The sequence below is a fragment of the Mesoplodon densirostris genome, chromosome 4 (genome assembly GCF_025265405.1).
Source record: "Mesoplodon densirostris isolate mMesDen1 chromosome 4, mMesDen1 primary haplotype, whole genome shotgun sequence".
In the NCBI taxonomy this organism is placed as follows: Eukaryota; Metazoa; Chordata; class Mammalia; order Artiodactyla; family Ziphiidae; genus Mesoplodon; species Mesoplodon densirostris.
In genome coordinates this window covers 120,273,736-120,290,039 of record NC_082664.1, presented here as the reverse complement: position 1 = coordinate 120,290,039, position 16,304 = coordinate 120,273,736, and the positions used below count along the sequence as shown (strand labels likewise).

At 53.2% G+C, this 16,304-nt stretch overlaps 1 protein-coding gene across 9 annotated transcripts in view; it reads left to right on the top strand.

Moving 5' to 3' along the window:
• The window catches only part of PML (PML nuclear body scaffold), a 45,075-nt gene that overhangs the window by 20,371 nt on the left and 8,400 nt on the right, over nt 1-16,304 (top strand). For 2 of the 9 annotated variants that reach the window (XM_060097015.1, XM_060097020.1), the window contains exons 3-7: nt 329-909; nt 2,437-2,507; nt 8,775-8,894; nt 9,325-9,583; nt 11,040-11,092. In XM_060097015.1, coding sequence (XP_059952998.1) covers nt 329-909; nt 2,437-2,507; nt 8,775-8,894; nt 9,325-9,583; nt 11,040-11,092 — 1,084 coding nt within the window. Of the gene's footprint in view, nt 1-328; nt 910-2,436; nt 2,508-8,774; nt 8,895-9,324; nt 9,584-9,614; nt 9,626-11,039; nt 11,093-11,752; nt 12,965-16,304 lie in introns of those variants that run through there. The other 7 variants (XM_060097017.1, XM_060097021.1, XM_060097023.1 and 4 more) reach the window with 6 other exon arrangements.

Here is a 16,304-nt window from a genome sequence, read left to right as displayed (position 1 = left end):
GGTGCTCACCTGGTTGCCTCCGAGGTGGGGAAAGGAAATTCAGAAACGCTGGGAAGAGATGATTTAACTTTCTTGTTGTACGTCTTTGCATTGTTTCACGGATGGAGGCTAGCTATTATTACTTTAGTAACTTTTGATGTTCTAATAACGTTTTATTGGTATTTTGGATACTATCACCATAACCACAAACATTGAACTGAGAAAAGCACGAACGTAGAAACATACCATGATTCAAAGTTTTGTAATTTTTGAAGAGGAATTTAATAACGAATATAAAGAGAAAAAAAGCAGACGAGCCCTAAATCAGGCCAGCCTTATGTGTCCACAGCATCTACTGCCGAGGCTGCTCCAAGCCGCTGTGTTGCTCCTGCGCGCTCCTGGATAGGGGCCACAACGAGCTCAAGTGCGACATCGGGACGGAGATCCAGCAGCGGCAGGAGGAGCTGGACGTCATGACCCAGGACCTTCAGGAGCAGGACCGCGCCTTCGGCGCGGCGCAGGCGCAAATGAGCTCGGCCATCAGCCAGCTGGGCCGCGTGCGCGCGGACACCGAGGAGCTGATCCGCGAGCGCATGCGCCAGGCGGTGGAATACGTGAGGGAGCAGGAGCGCCAACTGCTGGAGGGGGTGAATGCACGGTACCAGCGCGATTACGAAGAGAGAGCAGGCCAACTGGGCCGCCTGGATGCTGTGCTGCAGCGCATCCGTATGGGCAGCGTGCTTGTGCAGAGGATGAAGCTCTATGCTTCCGACCAGGAGGTGCTGGACATGCACGGCTTCCTGCGCGACGCACTCCAGCAGCTGCGCCGGGAGGAGCCCCAGAGCCTGCGAGCTGCCGTGCGCATGGACAGCTTCGACGAATTCAAGGTGCGCCTGCAGGATCTCGTCTCTCGTATCACCCAGGGCACAGGTAAGCCACCCTCATGGCTGTCCTGTTTACCGTTTAAGGGCTTGGGCCTTGCCGCTGTCCCTTGGGAAAGGCGAGGTAGAGAAGATCAGTTCCGTATGACAGAAAAGGAAACTATGGGGTTTTTATTAAGCCTCTTGGGTTTGATCACATCATAGGTTACAGGGTGCAGGATCAATCTGGGGGAGAGGAGGCACTGACACGAGGCTGCAGCCACCCAGAGGGGTCACGTTTGACTGATTAACAAGGCCCTATGGATTAGCTGTGATCTTGTGACCCTAGAGGAAGTTAAGAAACGACAAAGCTGAGAACCAGACCCTGTATCATTTTAGCCCCAGAGGGACCAGCCACTTCAGGAGATTCTCTTAAGCCACCTGTGTCCAGCAACAGAGAAGTTAACTGGAACATGCGGTATGGGCAAAGGGGCTGAAAACCACTCCCCCTATCCCCTGTGGTTGGGTGCTTACCCAGAACCATGCTAGGGCTCAGTGGAGGAGACCTTTTTCCCCTGGGATGGCCCGCCATCTGGACCAGCTTCCAACCTTTATGGGCCCTGCCTTGTACTGGGCCCTTGGGAAATATGGGGACAGCACACCAGTTCCTGACCTGGAGTTGTCCAGTCCAACTGGGAGACAAGGTTGGGGCACATTACATAGCTGAGGAATGAGACAGTGCTTGGCTCTGCAATACAAATCCAGGAGTTGCAGCACCTTTATAGGAGCTGGAGATATCAGGGGAGTTCCAAGAGACACAGGGGGTACACAGGAGGGCCTCCAGGGCGGGGAGGCTTTAATGGCTCTTTGACAAAATCTCCAGGCTGGACTCTGAGTTCTGGTCAGCTGGTGTGAGGATGCCCTTACTGGGTAAGGGGAGGGAGGCTACAGAATCTGAAGGTTCTCAGGTAGGTGCCAGTGATGGAGACCTTGCTCACTCCTGCCCTTGGCGATAGCGGATGTGGGCTTATAAAAGTGCAGTACTAGAATGGGCGTGGACTTGTGCCTTCTCCACCTAGGTGGTGACTGTTACCCCATGTACAGGAAATGACTTGCATAGAGTTTAAACAGCTTGCCTTGGGTGTTGTAACCGGGAAGTGGCAGAGAAAGGAGTTATTTTATTCTGAAGCATGAGAGATTTAGATTTAATAAAAACAGGGTGCAGGTCAGAAGAGTATCACGGAGCTCTCATTATGCAGAGAAATCAGTGAGCAGTAACGGTGTTAGGATTGTCCGTGCTTTGCCTTGGTGGTGGCCCCAAGATGGAGAGAGCTGTGCTTGGGGTTTGGAGCCAAAGGCAAGCACTCTCTAGTGCTACCTCTCTCTTCCTTCTGGCTGAGTTCATGCCCACTGCAGTCAGGAAGCTTTCTTTCCAATTACAGCCCCTCCATGGAGCTTCCCCAGTGCTGCCAGAGGCCCTGGAGAATGGGTCTCCAGGAAAAGCAAGGGGGATGTTTCCTTTGTCACTGTCCCGAGACAGGATGCTTCTCACCAGGGATGTCTCTGACCTGCCTGTGACCTTCTCTGTGTTCTCCAGATGCAGCTGTTTCCAGGAGAGCCAGCCCAGAAGCTGCCTGCACTCCCAAAGACACTCCTGACGTTGACCTGGTGAGATGGGCTTGAGGTCTGAAGGGGAGGTGGTATGTCCTGCTGGTCAGGTGGGTTGGGAGTTCCCCTGTGTAAGGAAGGAAACTGAGTCTTGCTCTTCCTGTGTCTGCAGGCAGTAGAGGAGGGAGAGCACCTGAGAGAGGGACAGCAAGGACCTGGACTGGAGCCTTCAGTGGGAGGGAACAAAGGAAGGGCTGGCTGGCTGGCTCTGGGCTCCTGAATGCCAAAGTAGCTCTTGATGGGTTCAGGAGGGGTTAGGCCCAGGGATGGACAGGAGATAAAGGAGGTGGTCACTGGTAGGCAGGCCCTTGATAGATGCGGCAGATGACCCTCCCTCTGTGTGCCCCACCCCAGGTATGTGGACCTTCCCCTCGTCTCCCCCCACACATGGATCTTGGAGACGAATGAAGAATGGGGCCAGGAGTCAGACAGTGATCACAGCAGCCTGGGTTCTATCGGTGTGATTTCAGGGTCAGCATAGTTCCAAGAACCATAGTTTTCAGGGTTTGGGAGTGCCCACACTCCCTCTAATGTTGGCATTACCTCTGCAGCACCCCTGACCTGTGGCTGTCCAGCTATCATGCACACCCTCCGGGGACAGGAAGCTCACTCATTCTTGAGGCAGCCACTCCCATCTCTGGACTGCTCTTAGAGTGCGTCCCTGGGTGGAAATGCAACGGCATCCCTTTAACCTGTCCTCTTGGGTGCTTGCATGCATGGCTCCTCTCTGCCAGGATAAGCTTCTTCAGTTTCTTCTTGGACCGGGTGTCTGGTCTGCCCCCCATCCTGGTCATCCAGGTGTACGTGCCTATTGAGGATATGGGCCCAGGACTGACTAGTCCTCCATGGAAAGCAAGTCTTATGGTGAGGGTGTTCAGCCTTTCTAGCTTTGCCATGGCATGGCCTATAGGAGAGAGAGATTGCTGTAGGCTGAGGCAATCAGGAGAGGCTTCCTGTTAGAGGCAGAACTTAGGATCTGAGAGTTTCAAAGCTAGGAGAGATCTTGGATTCTGACCTTCTCTTGTACAGAGGATGAAGCTAAGGCTCCCAGAGAGGGTGTGACTTAACCTGAGGCCACACAGCAAGCTAGGGGCAGGACTTGAAGCCACTTCCTAACTGCCTTGGGTACTGCATTCCCATATACCCATATACAAAAGTAAAAAACACCAGGGGGGAACCTTCCTGGTGGTCCAGTGGTAAAGACTCCACACTTCCACTACAGGGGATGCAAGTTCGATCCCTGGTTGGGGAACTAAGATTGCATGTGCCTCGCAGCACACCCTAAAAAAATAAATTAAAAAAAATAAAATAAGATGGTGCATTAAAAAAGAATAAAACAATGATAAAAATAAATAAATAAATAAATAAAACAAAAATCATTAAAAAAAAAAACACCAGGGGAGTTCTCTGGTGATCTAGTGGTTAGGATTCCAGGCTTTCACTGCCGTGGCCTGGGTTCAACATCCCGCAAGCCACATGGTGCAGCCAAAAAAAAAAACTTAAAAAAGGACATTTTAGCCCATTTTTTTAAACATGAAAAACACATTTTATTGCACTTAAGTTACAAGAAAATAAAATTTCTAAGTGAATCAAACCATAGACACAATCCCTTTAAAGGTTGTTTTCCTCCATCATGTCAGGTTGTTACATAACTAAAATTAACCAACTTGAATCTGATTGTTTTAAATCAGACTATAAATAAAACAAACAAAAAAAGAAACCAGAAGAGGGAAAAAAAGATCACCTAGGACAGTGTTAAACCACTTTCACAGTTCAGCTTGAGTTGTGGCTCTTGGAGAATGAGGCAAACCATTTGACTTTTTCATTCATTTTGCTTGTTTACGTGTGACGCCTTTGCTACAAAAACTGGATAGTTTCTGCTTTGTCAGTTACTCAGAGCAATAAAACTGTAACAGTTGTTTTCCCAAATACTGTAAAACACTAAGACTGACCAGCGACTTAATTTTGTTTTATATATTTTTAAAATATTTTGTGAGTTTTATTATGTATGTTCATCCATTTACCACAGCCCTCAAAAAGAAAAGTTTCTCTGCAGAACAGGCGGCAACAGCTCTGTTCCAAGGAATGTGTTTTAATTTTTGCCCAGATAAAAGAAAATAAGCTTTGCACACACACTCAGTTCTTTACTTGCAGGCATACTTCACTCCTTATTTTCTGAAACTCTCCCATTCTCAGCCTCTTAGAGGTACAGGTGGTTCAAGTTTCAGTTAGCCCACTTTTTGGATAAGCAATACAATCACATGGTCAGAAATAAAAACCTAAAAGTAATAATGTCTCTCTCCCACCTTGTCCCCTGTCTGTCCAGTTCTTATACCCATATTCCTATCTTTATTAATTTTTACATACCCTTCCAAAATTTCTTTATGTAATTACAAGCAAATATGACTATATATATTTGCTTTCCTTTTTTTTTTTTTTTTTTGTACAAAAGTAGCACAGTACCACATATACATAGTATTGTGCCCTAGGCATAATAGTATTTAGGAATTCTTTTTTTTTTTATTGTATTTTATTTTTTGGCTGCATTGGGTCTTCATTGCTGCATGTGGGCTTTTCTCTGGTTGCAGAGAGCGGAGGCTACTCTTCGTTGCAGTGCACGGGCTTCTCATTGCAGTGGCTTCTCTTGTTGCAGAGCACGGGCTCTAGGGCGCGGGCTTCAGTAGTTGTGGCGCACGGGCTTAGTTGCTCCACGGCATGTGGAATCTTCCCGGACCAGGGCACGAACCCGTGTCCCCTGCATTGGCAGGCGGATTCTTAACCACTGCGCCACCAGGGAAGCCCCAGTATTTGGGAATTCTTACCTTATCAGTAGACAGGGAGCTTCCTGATGCCTTTTTGCATCTGCATGGTGGTCCATTAAGTGGATGTAGCATGGTTTATTTTTAGCTGACTCCTTGGCTATTTAGGTTGTTTTGGCATTACAAACAGTGCTAGAATGAAAAATGTCCCCAAAGAAATCATATGAATGATAGTTGAAAGTGCCGTGGGTCCACAGATTGCACTGTCTTCCAGGTGTCAGTCGCTGGTTAACGAACAGCAAGAGAGCCTGTACTCTTGTGTGAATAAGGTCTAGGCATTTTGCCAGGTCTGGTCTTGTGACCTCTCACTACCAGCTACTAAGCAGTTTGAACTTGGAACCTCAGAAGAATCCTCTTCCTGCAAAGTCTCTTGCTTTCACTTCGGTAATAGGCTTGGGGGTGAGGGTGGATGGAGCTGGGGAATGGAAGTGGGTCACACACCATGCGTGCAAAGGACAGGTGTGGCCGCTTGAGGGTGGCAGGCATGGTCTGGTTGTGCCAGAAGAAAGGCAACCCTTGGACCCACATTCCTGCCTTAGGAGGCAGGAACTGGGCTTCTAGGGCCGACACTCATCTCTCTTGAAACTGCTGATGTACTTTCATCGCCACCCTGTGCCTGTAGGCGGAGAGGGTGAAAAACACCAACAGGCTTAACTAGGAGCACATGGGTGGGACAGTGGCTCGGACATTTTCCCTCCTCTGTTTCTCACAGGCTCTTTTTGCAATGACGTCACAATACAATGGAAAAAAAATAAATTATTTTAAAACTGTAAAACAACTATAAATCAGTCATCATGATTTTTTTTCTTTACTGAGCCCTCATGTGTGTCCCCTGCTTCATTAACATTGCAGGCGGTGTCAGGGAGGATGGGACGGAGGTGGAGAGGAGCCCAGCCCTGTCTTGGGGGAGTTCACAGCCCAGGTGGAAAGAGGTTCTCTTACATGCCAGCAGTTTGCAGAGACATACATGAAGGATAGACCAGGACCTTTTCAACTCTTTCATTTTTTTTTTTTTTTTTTTTTTTTTTTGCAGTACGCGGGCCTCTCACTGTTGTGGCCTCTCCTGTTGCGGAGCACAGGCTCCGGACGCACAGGCTCAGCGGCCATGGCTCACGGGCCCAGCCGCTTCGTGGCATGTGGGATCTTCCCGGACCGGGGCACAAACCCATGTCCCCTGCATCGGCAGGCGGACTCTCAACCACTGCGCCACCAGGGAAGCCCAACTCTTTCATTTTTAATGGTGATCAAATACATACAACATCAAATTTGCCTAGAAGTGGAATTGCTGGATCATACACTAATTCTGTTTTTAATTTTTGAGGAACCACCATACAGTTTTCCATGGTGGTTGCACCATATTCTGCGTTACCACCGACAGTGCACAGTGGTTCCAATTTCTCTACGTTTCTCATTCACACTTTTTTTTTAATAGTGGCCATCTTAATGAATGTGAAGTGATTTAAACTTTTTTGACTACTACCCACTGTAAAAAATATATTTTACATCTAACCTACAGGGTATACACATGCACATACCTGTAGCTAAAACAGAAGTTTTGCAAAACAAATTATGCTTATAAACATGGGAGTTACTCTAATTTTCTGTTCTGTATTATTCTATGTAATACAAAAAAATGCTAGTCATGACATTGCTTTCGTGATCCACTCATGGGTCACAACTGTAGTTTGCAGAACACTGGCACAGAGAGTGCTGTGGAGTCTGTGTACTTTCCCTAGAGACCTGGGAGAATATGACCTGGGAGATCATCCCCTCTCCCCTTCCCACACACAGGTGCGCTCTCTGATCCAGCTCTCCTCCCTTTCTGTAAAGATGTTGAGAAAAATAAACCCGGGAAGCAAGGAGGAGGGAAGGAAATCAGTCCATTATAGCCAATGATTTGGGAGCCCACATTTCACATGAAAGCACTCGATACCAAGAAGAGCCCCACCTCAGGGTCCTGGTCCCCAGCACATGGCCTGTCGTGCGGGGCTTTCCCTGCCTTCCCCAGCCTGGGCTCGGCCAGGTAATCCCTGCTGTGCACCCCGTGAGGGTGGGCCTGACTATGTTGCCCACCACACGGGAGGGACAGAGCTTGTCCTAAGGAAAGCACATCCCTGGCCTCATCCTCTTCCAGCCCAGTGCCTGGCTTTTCTCTGCTCAACCCAGAGCCCCCTCCAGCTGTGTGAGAATCCCCTTCCTTCACTGGGTGGACAGACCGCAGGCTCCTGATGGATGGTCATCCACTGAGCGCACAGGGGCTGTGAGGTGCCATGGGGTCAGGATTGCAGGCAGGAGTGGCAGGCCAGGGCCCCTGGATTGAGCTCCGGAGTCTGGGCCTCCCCTTTCGGAGGGACACTCCCCACGTCACCCACTTGGTTTCAGCAAAAGGTCCAGCTTATTCTTCAGTGTCACATGGTAGAGAAGGATGGTGCAGAGGGATGTTAAAGGATACAGTGGGTGCAGGAAGGGAACTTGGATTTCAAAAACACGATTCAAGCCCTGGTCCAGGCCCTTAATTAGGTTTGTGACCTTAGGAAGTCACTTCACCTCTTTGTGCCTTGGTTTCCTTTTCTGTAGATAGGCAATAATCTTAATATAGTACCATCCTCTTTTTTTTAACTATAATTTTATTGTAACATTCACATAAGAAAATTCACCATTTTAACTATTTTATTAAAGTGTACAATCCAGTGACATTTAGTACACTCATAGTCTGGTACAACCATCCCACCTCTAGTTCCAGAGTACTTTCATTACCACAAAAGGAAACCCGGTACCCATGAAGCAGTCACTCCTCACTTCCCCTCCCCCAGCCCCTGGCAACCACCAATCTGCTGTCTCCGTGCATTGGCACTTCTGAATATTTCATATAAATGGAATCAGACCGTATGTATTCTTCGGTGGCTGGCTTTTCACTTAGCCTGATGTGTTCAAGGTTCATCCACGTTGTGTGTGTCAGAACTTTATTCCTTTTTATGGCTGGATAATATTCCCCTGAATGGCTATCCCACATTTTGTTTATCCATTCATCAGCTGATGGACATTTGGGTTGTTTCCACCTTTTGGCTATTGTGAACAGGTGACAGGGAGGCCAGTGTCAGCTCAGTAGTGAGCACTTTGTCCCTGGAGTTGTCTAGGCTGGGCCTATTGTCAAGCGAGCCTTGAGTTGTTGGGCAGTGTGATCCCTGAGGTCATCTTCCAGCCCCGTTAGGATGCACAAGCATTGAAGTGGTCCCTGGATGCCAGCACCTCAGGGTCACAAGGGGGTGAAGTCATGGAGGCTGTGGGGAGGACTTCTGGTCCCCAATAGGCTCTGGGCTTTGGACTGGGCAGCCTGCACCTGTTTCTGGGTGAAGCCTTGGGGACTGGGCTGACCCCAGGCCTGGGGACCTGGCCCTGGTCCTGCTGCCTGGTCATTTCTGACTACCCTCATTTCCTGACTTTGCAGCCAGAGGAGGCGCAGAGGGCCCAGGTGCAGGCCCCAGGATTGGCTGTGGTACAGCCGGTGCCAGGGGCACACCCTGTGCCAGTGTACGCCTACTCCATCAAAGACCCTTCCTGCAGAGAGGTAAGGTTCTCCCCCACCCTCCCCTCCCCTCCCGAGGGCCCAGATCCTCCTAGGCGGTAAGAGGTGGAGCTGAAGTGAGAATCCAGACCTCAATAGGCACCTATTCTACACTCTCCCTGCGCTTGGTTGCCCTGTCAGGAAGCTCCTCTCCAAGCATGAGCCCCTCCCAGGGCAGTCAGAGGCCAGCAGAGGTCAGTGGTCAGTGGTGGCCAGCAGAGGTCAGTGGTCAGTGGTCACCAGCAGGGCCAGTGTGCATGCTGACCTGGGAAGGCATCCTGTATAGAGAGGCGTGATCTACGTGGCAGATAGCAGAGAGAACAGCAGGAGCAAAGGGCACGGGGGGCACAGGTTCCTGCCACCCAGGTCTGGTCTCTGCCCGCTGCCCCAGTAGGAGGCTCCTGACCCTACCCTGTGACTCCCCGTTGCACAGGAGGTCTCCAACACAGCCACACCACAGAAGCGGAAGTCCTGCCAGACCGAGTGCCCCAGGAAGGTCATCAAGATGGAGTCTGAGGAGGAGAAAGAGTCAAGGTTGGCTCGGAGCTCCCCTGAGCAGCCCAGGCCCAGCACCTCCAAGGCAGTCTCGCCACCCCACCTGGACAGGTCCCCCAGCCCCAAGAGCCCCGTCATAGGAAATGAGACCTTCCTGCCTGACAGCAACCATGCGACCAGCGACCCTGGGGAGGCAGGTAGGGAGGTGGGTGGGCAGCAGAGGCTGAGGCCTGCACGCTGTCCTCCAGGGGCTGGGTGGGACCCCTCTTCTGCATCCTGACCCTACCCACGGAGCCCAATGCCAACAGCATTCCCTGTGTGTCCTGCCCTCAGCTGCCACCAAATGGGGAAGGGAAAGCCCAGGGCTTGTCTGGGGGATGAGAGTGGATAGTTTAGCCTGTGCTTTGCTGGGATGCCAGTGTGACGAGTGTGACGGGCCAAAGACCACATCTCCTTAGTTCCTTCCCCTAACAGTCTTCACACTCTTACAGAACCCAGCACTGTGCCTCTGCATGGGGTGGGTCTCCCCAAGAAATGCTTGTTGGTGGGTGCCTGGCATGTGCCCAGAGAGGACTTGGGTAAAGTCCACACCCATCGGTTCCCAAATTTTTCTGCCACCTGCCTAAGGTACCTCATTTGTCCTAGATACCTTTTACGGCCCCTGCCAGAGAGGGAGTTGAGGTCAACCCATAGAATTCTGGAATGTTCAAGACAGTTCTTCCTGGATCTGTTTTACCCAGAGTCCAGCTTTATTTTCATTGTAGGTCCCACACTGACCCCTGTCCCTGGTCACACTGAACCCCGACCCTGGTCACACACTCAGCCCTGACTGATAATCCTTGCTCACAAATACTATTGGTAATCAGAAGGTTTTGATTAACCTAGATAAAGTATCTTTTAAAAAAATTAATTAATTAAGTTGTTTATTTATTTATTGGCTGCGTTGGGTCTTTGTTGCTGCGCATGGGCTTTCTCTCGTTGCGGTGAGCAGGGGCTACTCTTCGTTCTGGTGCTCGGGCTTCTCATTGCAGTGGCTTCTCTTATTGCGGAGCACGGGCTCTAGGCGCGCGGGCTTCAGTAGTTGTGGCACGCGGGCTCAGTAGCTGTGGTTCGTGGGCTCTAGAGCGCAGGCTCAGTAGTTGTGCACGGGCTTAGTTGCTCCGGGGCATGTGGGATCTTCCTGGACCAGGGCTCAAACCCATGTCCCCTGCATTGGCAGGGGGATTCTTAACCACTGCACCACCAGGGAAGCCCGATAAAGTATCTTTTAACTCAAACATCTCGTGGCTCACGGAGCTGAGAATTGGAACAAACCAGTGTTCTGCTTTAGGACGGCAAAAGGTTCCAAACCAGGTGGTGCTTGCCACGCCCCCTCCACAGATAGTAAATTCTGAATCACTCCAGGGCCAACAGCTGAATTAAGTGTTCACAGGCAAGGCACAGTACGCAGTGATGGAAAGCCGCTTTGAATAACCCCTCTGCACAAACAGATCCACGCTGGCACACGCGCTGAACGTTCACATCCCCCCTTGCAGGGCACACGTCACCCACCCAGTCCACTGGCCTGCAAGGATTCCCACGGGAGAACGCCCTGGGCCCCATCCACGGGCATCCCGGGCAGGCCCTAACGTTGTCTCCCCTGCCCTGTTTCAGAGGAGCGCGTCGTGGTCATCAGCAGCTCGGAAGACTCAGATGCCGAAAACTCGGTGAGTGGCTCAGAAGTTCGGCCTAGGAATCCTGCCTCCCCCCATTCCAGGTCCCAGGGGGCGCAGCCACAGCAGGTGACTCTCAGACTCGCCTTGCGCCTGGGGAATTTACCAGCAAGGCAGTGAGTCCTGAGCTGTCCAGAGGATAGTCTCCACATGCCAGCTGTGGTCTGGATCACCCCGACCCTCCCTCCATACCAGGGCAGGAGCCTTCAGTAATCACATGTACTCTTCTGAAAAGCTGGGAGAGGGCTTCCTTCCAGGGCTCTGTCTCATCTCTGGACTAGGCAATGCCCGTGTCTGGAGCTTCCTTATGCATTTTCTGCCCTCTTAAGTCCTCGGTGAGGAGGGCGGACAAGCGTTCATTCCCTGGTTAATGGCAGCTGTTGAGGGCTCTGGGGATGTGAGCGTGCAGGGCAGCCCCATGCAGGGCCCAAACAAGCACGTGGTGACTCCATGTAAGAAGAACTTCTTTAAAGCCATCCCACAGTGGAACAAGTGACCTTACGGGTTGTGACCCTTCTGTCCCTGGAGGTTTGTTAATGGAGGCTGGGCTGTCACCTGTCCAGGGGCAAAAGGGATCGGAATAGAGTGGAAGGTTGGACTGGGTGGCCCCTGAGGTCCCTTCCAGCCCTCAGTCTGAGGTTCTGTGTTGGAAAGCGTGTGGAGCCCATGGAGACCGTCGCACCTCCCTCCTCGCCAGCCCAGCCCCCGCCGAGAGCTCGCCGAGCGTCCCACCCCTGCTGGGCCTCTCGTCTGCCCCGTGGCACATGCCGACCCCCGGCTTGGCCTCCCCACCATCCTGCCGAGCAAGCTGCCGTCCCTGATGCTGAGTGTCCCGGACAGCCTGCCGCTCACCAGCAGCAAGCTGCCGTCCACCGTGGGATCCACTTCCTATCACGCAGAGCACAAAGAAACCTGCGCTTTTGCCACATCTTACGCCTGCCCCTCAGAGTGTATTGTACCCCCACGTGGACTTGCTCTCCCTCCCAAGGGCCGGTCCAGGCCACCGCCCCGGCCACCACCGGGAATCCCAGCCAACCTGCCAGTCTCCAGGAGTGTCCCGCCCGCCTCAAAAGGGCCAGTGGCCCACCCCGCCGGGCGGGACAGGCAGCACGATCCCGCGGCCGCTCCCTCCGCGGCTCACCACGTGTGACCCAGTGGCTCAACAACTTCTTTGCCCTTCCTCTCTCCTCTGTGGCTCCCCAGCTTGATGCCTCTCTCATGGGGGGGCTCGGGGGAGGCGGAGCACCCCAGCCTCTTGGAGCAGGAGTCTCCCCGGGGGACTCTGGCAGAGCCCCCAGGGGGAATCCCCAGGTCCAGGTCCCACTGGAAGTACCTCCAAATGCATTCCCACCACCCCACCCTCCAAAGAGCCCTCCCAGCAGCACGGGCCCCCCGCAGACCAGCCTCTGAGAGCCCCAAGTGCCTCCCTCCTCTGCAGCCCTGACCCTGGTCACCTTCCTCTTGTAACCTTGTGGCAAACACACCCCCTCTGCTCCCCAAGCCCCCTCCACCCTGCTCCCCAGCCCAGCCCACGCACCTAAAGGTCCTACACACAGTAGGCATCCAGTACACCATTAGAGAGTGAACAAGGGAATGAATGGCTCCATGGACCTCTGGGCAAAGAGACAAGTCTGCCCCAGCCAGTGGGGCGTGACTGAGATTCAGGCCCTTGTTCCTCACTTCCTCGGGCCTCTTTGCCCAAGACAAGGAAGCTTCTCTCGCCCTTTGCGCCTCCCACTGCCCCCATCCCCCCACCCCAAGCCTTCCCACTGGGCCTCTGCCAGCATGTAAGCCCACGAGGGCAGAGACTGTGTCGCTCCCAGGACCTGGCAGGTGCGGCTGCTCAATAAATACTTGTTGAACGATCACCCTTGCAAACCCTTCTTCCATGACCATCAGATTCCCTGCTGGGCTTAGCTCTTCCCTGCAGGTGTTTTTTGTCTCCTCCCTGCACTGACGCTTGGTTCACCTGTGGGGCTACTATGTCCCTCTTTCCCCCACACCCTGGGAGCATCAGAGGTGGGAGGTAGGGTCCAGGCCCTCTGTGCCTCCTGTTTGGGTCCCACCGTCTGGCAAGATCCCCTGTGCCTTTGAGGTTCGGGCTCTCCAGGTGAACCCCACTTGCCCCAGCTCATCTCAGACATCCTCCTGCCTTTCCCCACGTAGGAAGACTGCCTCCTGGGTTTCCTCTCCCACGCAGGTCCAGCCTTCCTGGGTGACTTCACGACCCAGCACCCTGGTCTCTCCTCGCCTTGACCTTTCAGGGATCTTTGCCCCATTCCCATGCAGCCGCCAGCCCCATCCCCCATGCCCCTCCCCCCAGACCTCGCCATCACTGAGAACTTTCCATCTCTAAACTGTCCCATGCAGACTCTGACCACAGCCTCCTGCTTGAGCTCTCAACCCGTTCCTTCCAGGACCTCTGCCCTCTCCCTCCCAGCTCCTTCTGCCTCTGCCTCCTGCCCACCAGCCAGCAAGGTCCCCCATTTCAGCCAACATTTCACCAGGGTCTCGGTGCCCTGCCTCCCCCACCCCCCCCGGCCTCCTGGTAGCCTGCCCTCCAGAGACAGCCCTGGAAGGATTCGGTAGCGTTCCCCTGCTCCACGCCACCACCAGGAGGCCGCCACTTGTGTTGGAGAAAAGGCAAGGCAAGGCAAGGAAAGCTGCAAATGATTGTCTCCTGAGCTCCCTGGCCTCCTGCCTCAGCATGCCCCTCTGCTCTCCACGGCCCCTTGCTGCATGTCCACTTCCCTAGCTCTGGTCCCTCATCCCCGCCCCGCTCGCTCTTGCCAGGTGGCTGCACCTTCTGCCCTCGGAGGATGACAGGTGGCATGGGAGCGGCCCCCATCTCGCTCTCTGATGACAGATTGACCCAACCCGGTTACATCCTTCCCCCGTTCCTTCCGTTAGGGTGGTGGGGATGGCCACCTCCCTGTAGGACTCACTCCCCCTCTTCCTGGCCCCGCCCTCCTGTCGCCTTGGGAGCCTACTGCATCTCCCCATCCTCATTTGTGTCTTCCAACACTTCCTGTGGGCTACAGCTAGGCACCCTGAAGAAAGTCTTTCCTATCTTGGCAATTCCCCACCTCGGACCTTCACCCCCTTGGTGCTCCTTCCTCAGCCCACTCCCCGGCCCTCCCCCACCATACCAGTGAGCCCTGCCACCAGCACCAAGGTAACCTCCACTCCTCCAAGTCCAGTGGTCACCTTCAGTCTTAACTCCCCAAAAGACTCTGCTGCTTCCCTTGGGTTCAGGACACTTCCTCCTGCAGCTCTGGCTGCTCCTCCCCACTCCCCCTTCAGGTCTCTTTGTTCTTTTAACTGTTGTTCTCCAGCTTAGGTCTGGGCCTTCTTCTCTTTCTAGTCTGTGTACTCCCCCCCATGATCTCAGCCACACCCACGGCTTCACTATGGGCTCCTGCCCGCAGGACCAATAGAGCCAATGGCGTCCTGACGGCTCCACTCAGATGCCCCATAGAAGCCTCAAACTAGTCTCTCCGCCTCTCCTCCTCTCCTCTCAGTAAATTGCAACATCTGCCTAGTTACAGAAGCCAAGACCCCAGAGCTGCCCAGGACTCCCCCTATGCTTTTTATTATTCCTCACAGCCAGTCACTTTTTGAGTCTTTCCATGTTCTAAATTCCTCTGAAATCTGGACACTTCTTTCTATTCCATAATCTTGATAAAATTAAAACAAGACTGACCTTAGGTAGAGACAGAAGCCTGGGAAGGAAAGAGCGAGAAAAGGATTGGAACGCCCTTAGTCTTGCCAGACTTCATGAGTGTCAGGTGGAGGCACGGAAACCAGCAGTATTTTGGGGGTGGGGTGGGACCGGGGTGGTTAGTCTAGTGCTCAGCTGTCAGCAAGGAGCCACTGGATGATATCTGAGGTTGATCAACTCAGGAAGGAGAAGCACATTTCAGGTCAGGAAGAATTAGACGATTAGAAGCCGCTGCTCACCTTTGGAGAGCAGGTCTGGAGGCAAGAGAGCCAGAGGATCACTGCCTTTGTGTAGGGGTTCTTCCGACAAGTTTTTCAAATTAACCATTACACGAGTCCAAAACTTGTTGGGAAAAAAATTTTTTTAAAGAACACAAATTAGGGCTTCCCTGGTGGCGCAGTGGTTGAGAGTCCGCCTGCCGATGCAGGGGACATGGGTTTGTGCCCCGGTCCGGGAAAATCCCACATGCCGCGGAGCGGCTGGGCCCGTGAGCCATGGCCGCTGAGCCTGCGCGTCCGGAGCCTGTGCTCCACAACGGGAGAGGCCACAACAGTGAGAGGCCTGCGTACCGCAAAAAAAAAAAAAAAAAAAAAAAAAGAACACAAATTAGATCCCCCTAAGTAGGTGCATCTCTCACCCACTTTCCATACCCGCTTCCAGATCCCTGGTGCTCCCAGAGTTCTTTGGAGGAAGAGAGCAGGGCAACATTTGCAGGGTGCTCCAGACTCCCCTGTCCTCCCCTCTCTGCAGCCTTTATCTAACCTGCCAGTGTGTGAGAGCTGTAGAATACTGGTCTGCTAAGATACTGCGTTTCCAAGTGTACCAGGGTGTGTAGGCCCCCTGCTCGGGCTGCAGCTGTCAGTGACTGGAAGCGAGACATGGGGGGCAGGTCGTTTCTGGCACAGACCTGGCGTGGTGGGCAGGGCTGGGGAGAGGCTGCCTGGGCAGCAGGGGTGCTCTGTAGGAGACCTCGCCCCTGCTGGGAGAGGCAGTGGGGCTGTAGTCTTGGGGTGGAGGGGCGAGACACAGGTCTGATGCTGGAGACCTGGAGTGAGGACTGTGCTTAAAAACGAGGTGGGTCAGACACATGTCTGCTGCGGGCCCCGGGTTCACGGATCCAAAGCCGAAAAAGATAGATGCTCTCGTCCACTCTTCGGACAGAAGACTCACCCCAGTGCCCGATAGCAGCAGGACCAAGTGGAATCAGCAGGAGGCCTAGCCGAGGGGGCAGCCCCTGGCAGAAGTGGCAGTGGTGACCGGCAGTGGAAGGGAGGCCTGTGGGGAGCAGCCGATCCAGGGGAGGGACCGTGATGCTGGTGAGTGAGTATCAGAAAAAGAAACAGGTGCTCAGCTGAGAAGATGGGAGCCGTGTCCTCCAATGGGTAGCATAGCAGCAGCCTGCAGAGGGGCCAGAGCAGTGGGCAGAGGGCAGTAGGGGCCACAGGCTGGCTAATGGGATCGTTTAGGTTAACAGATAACATGTGA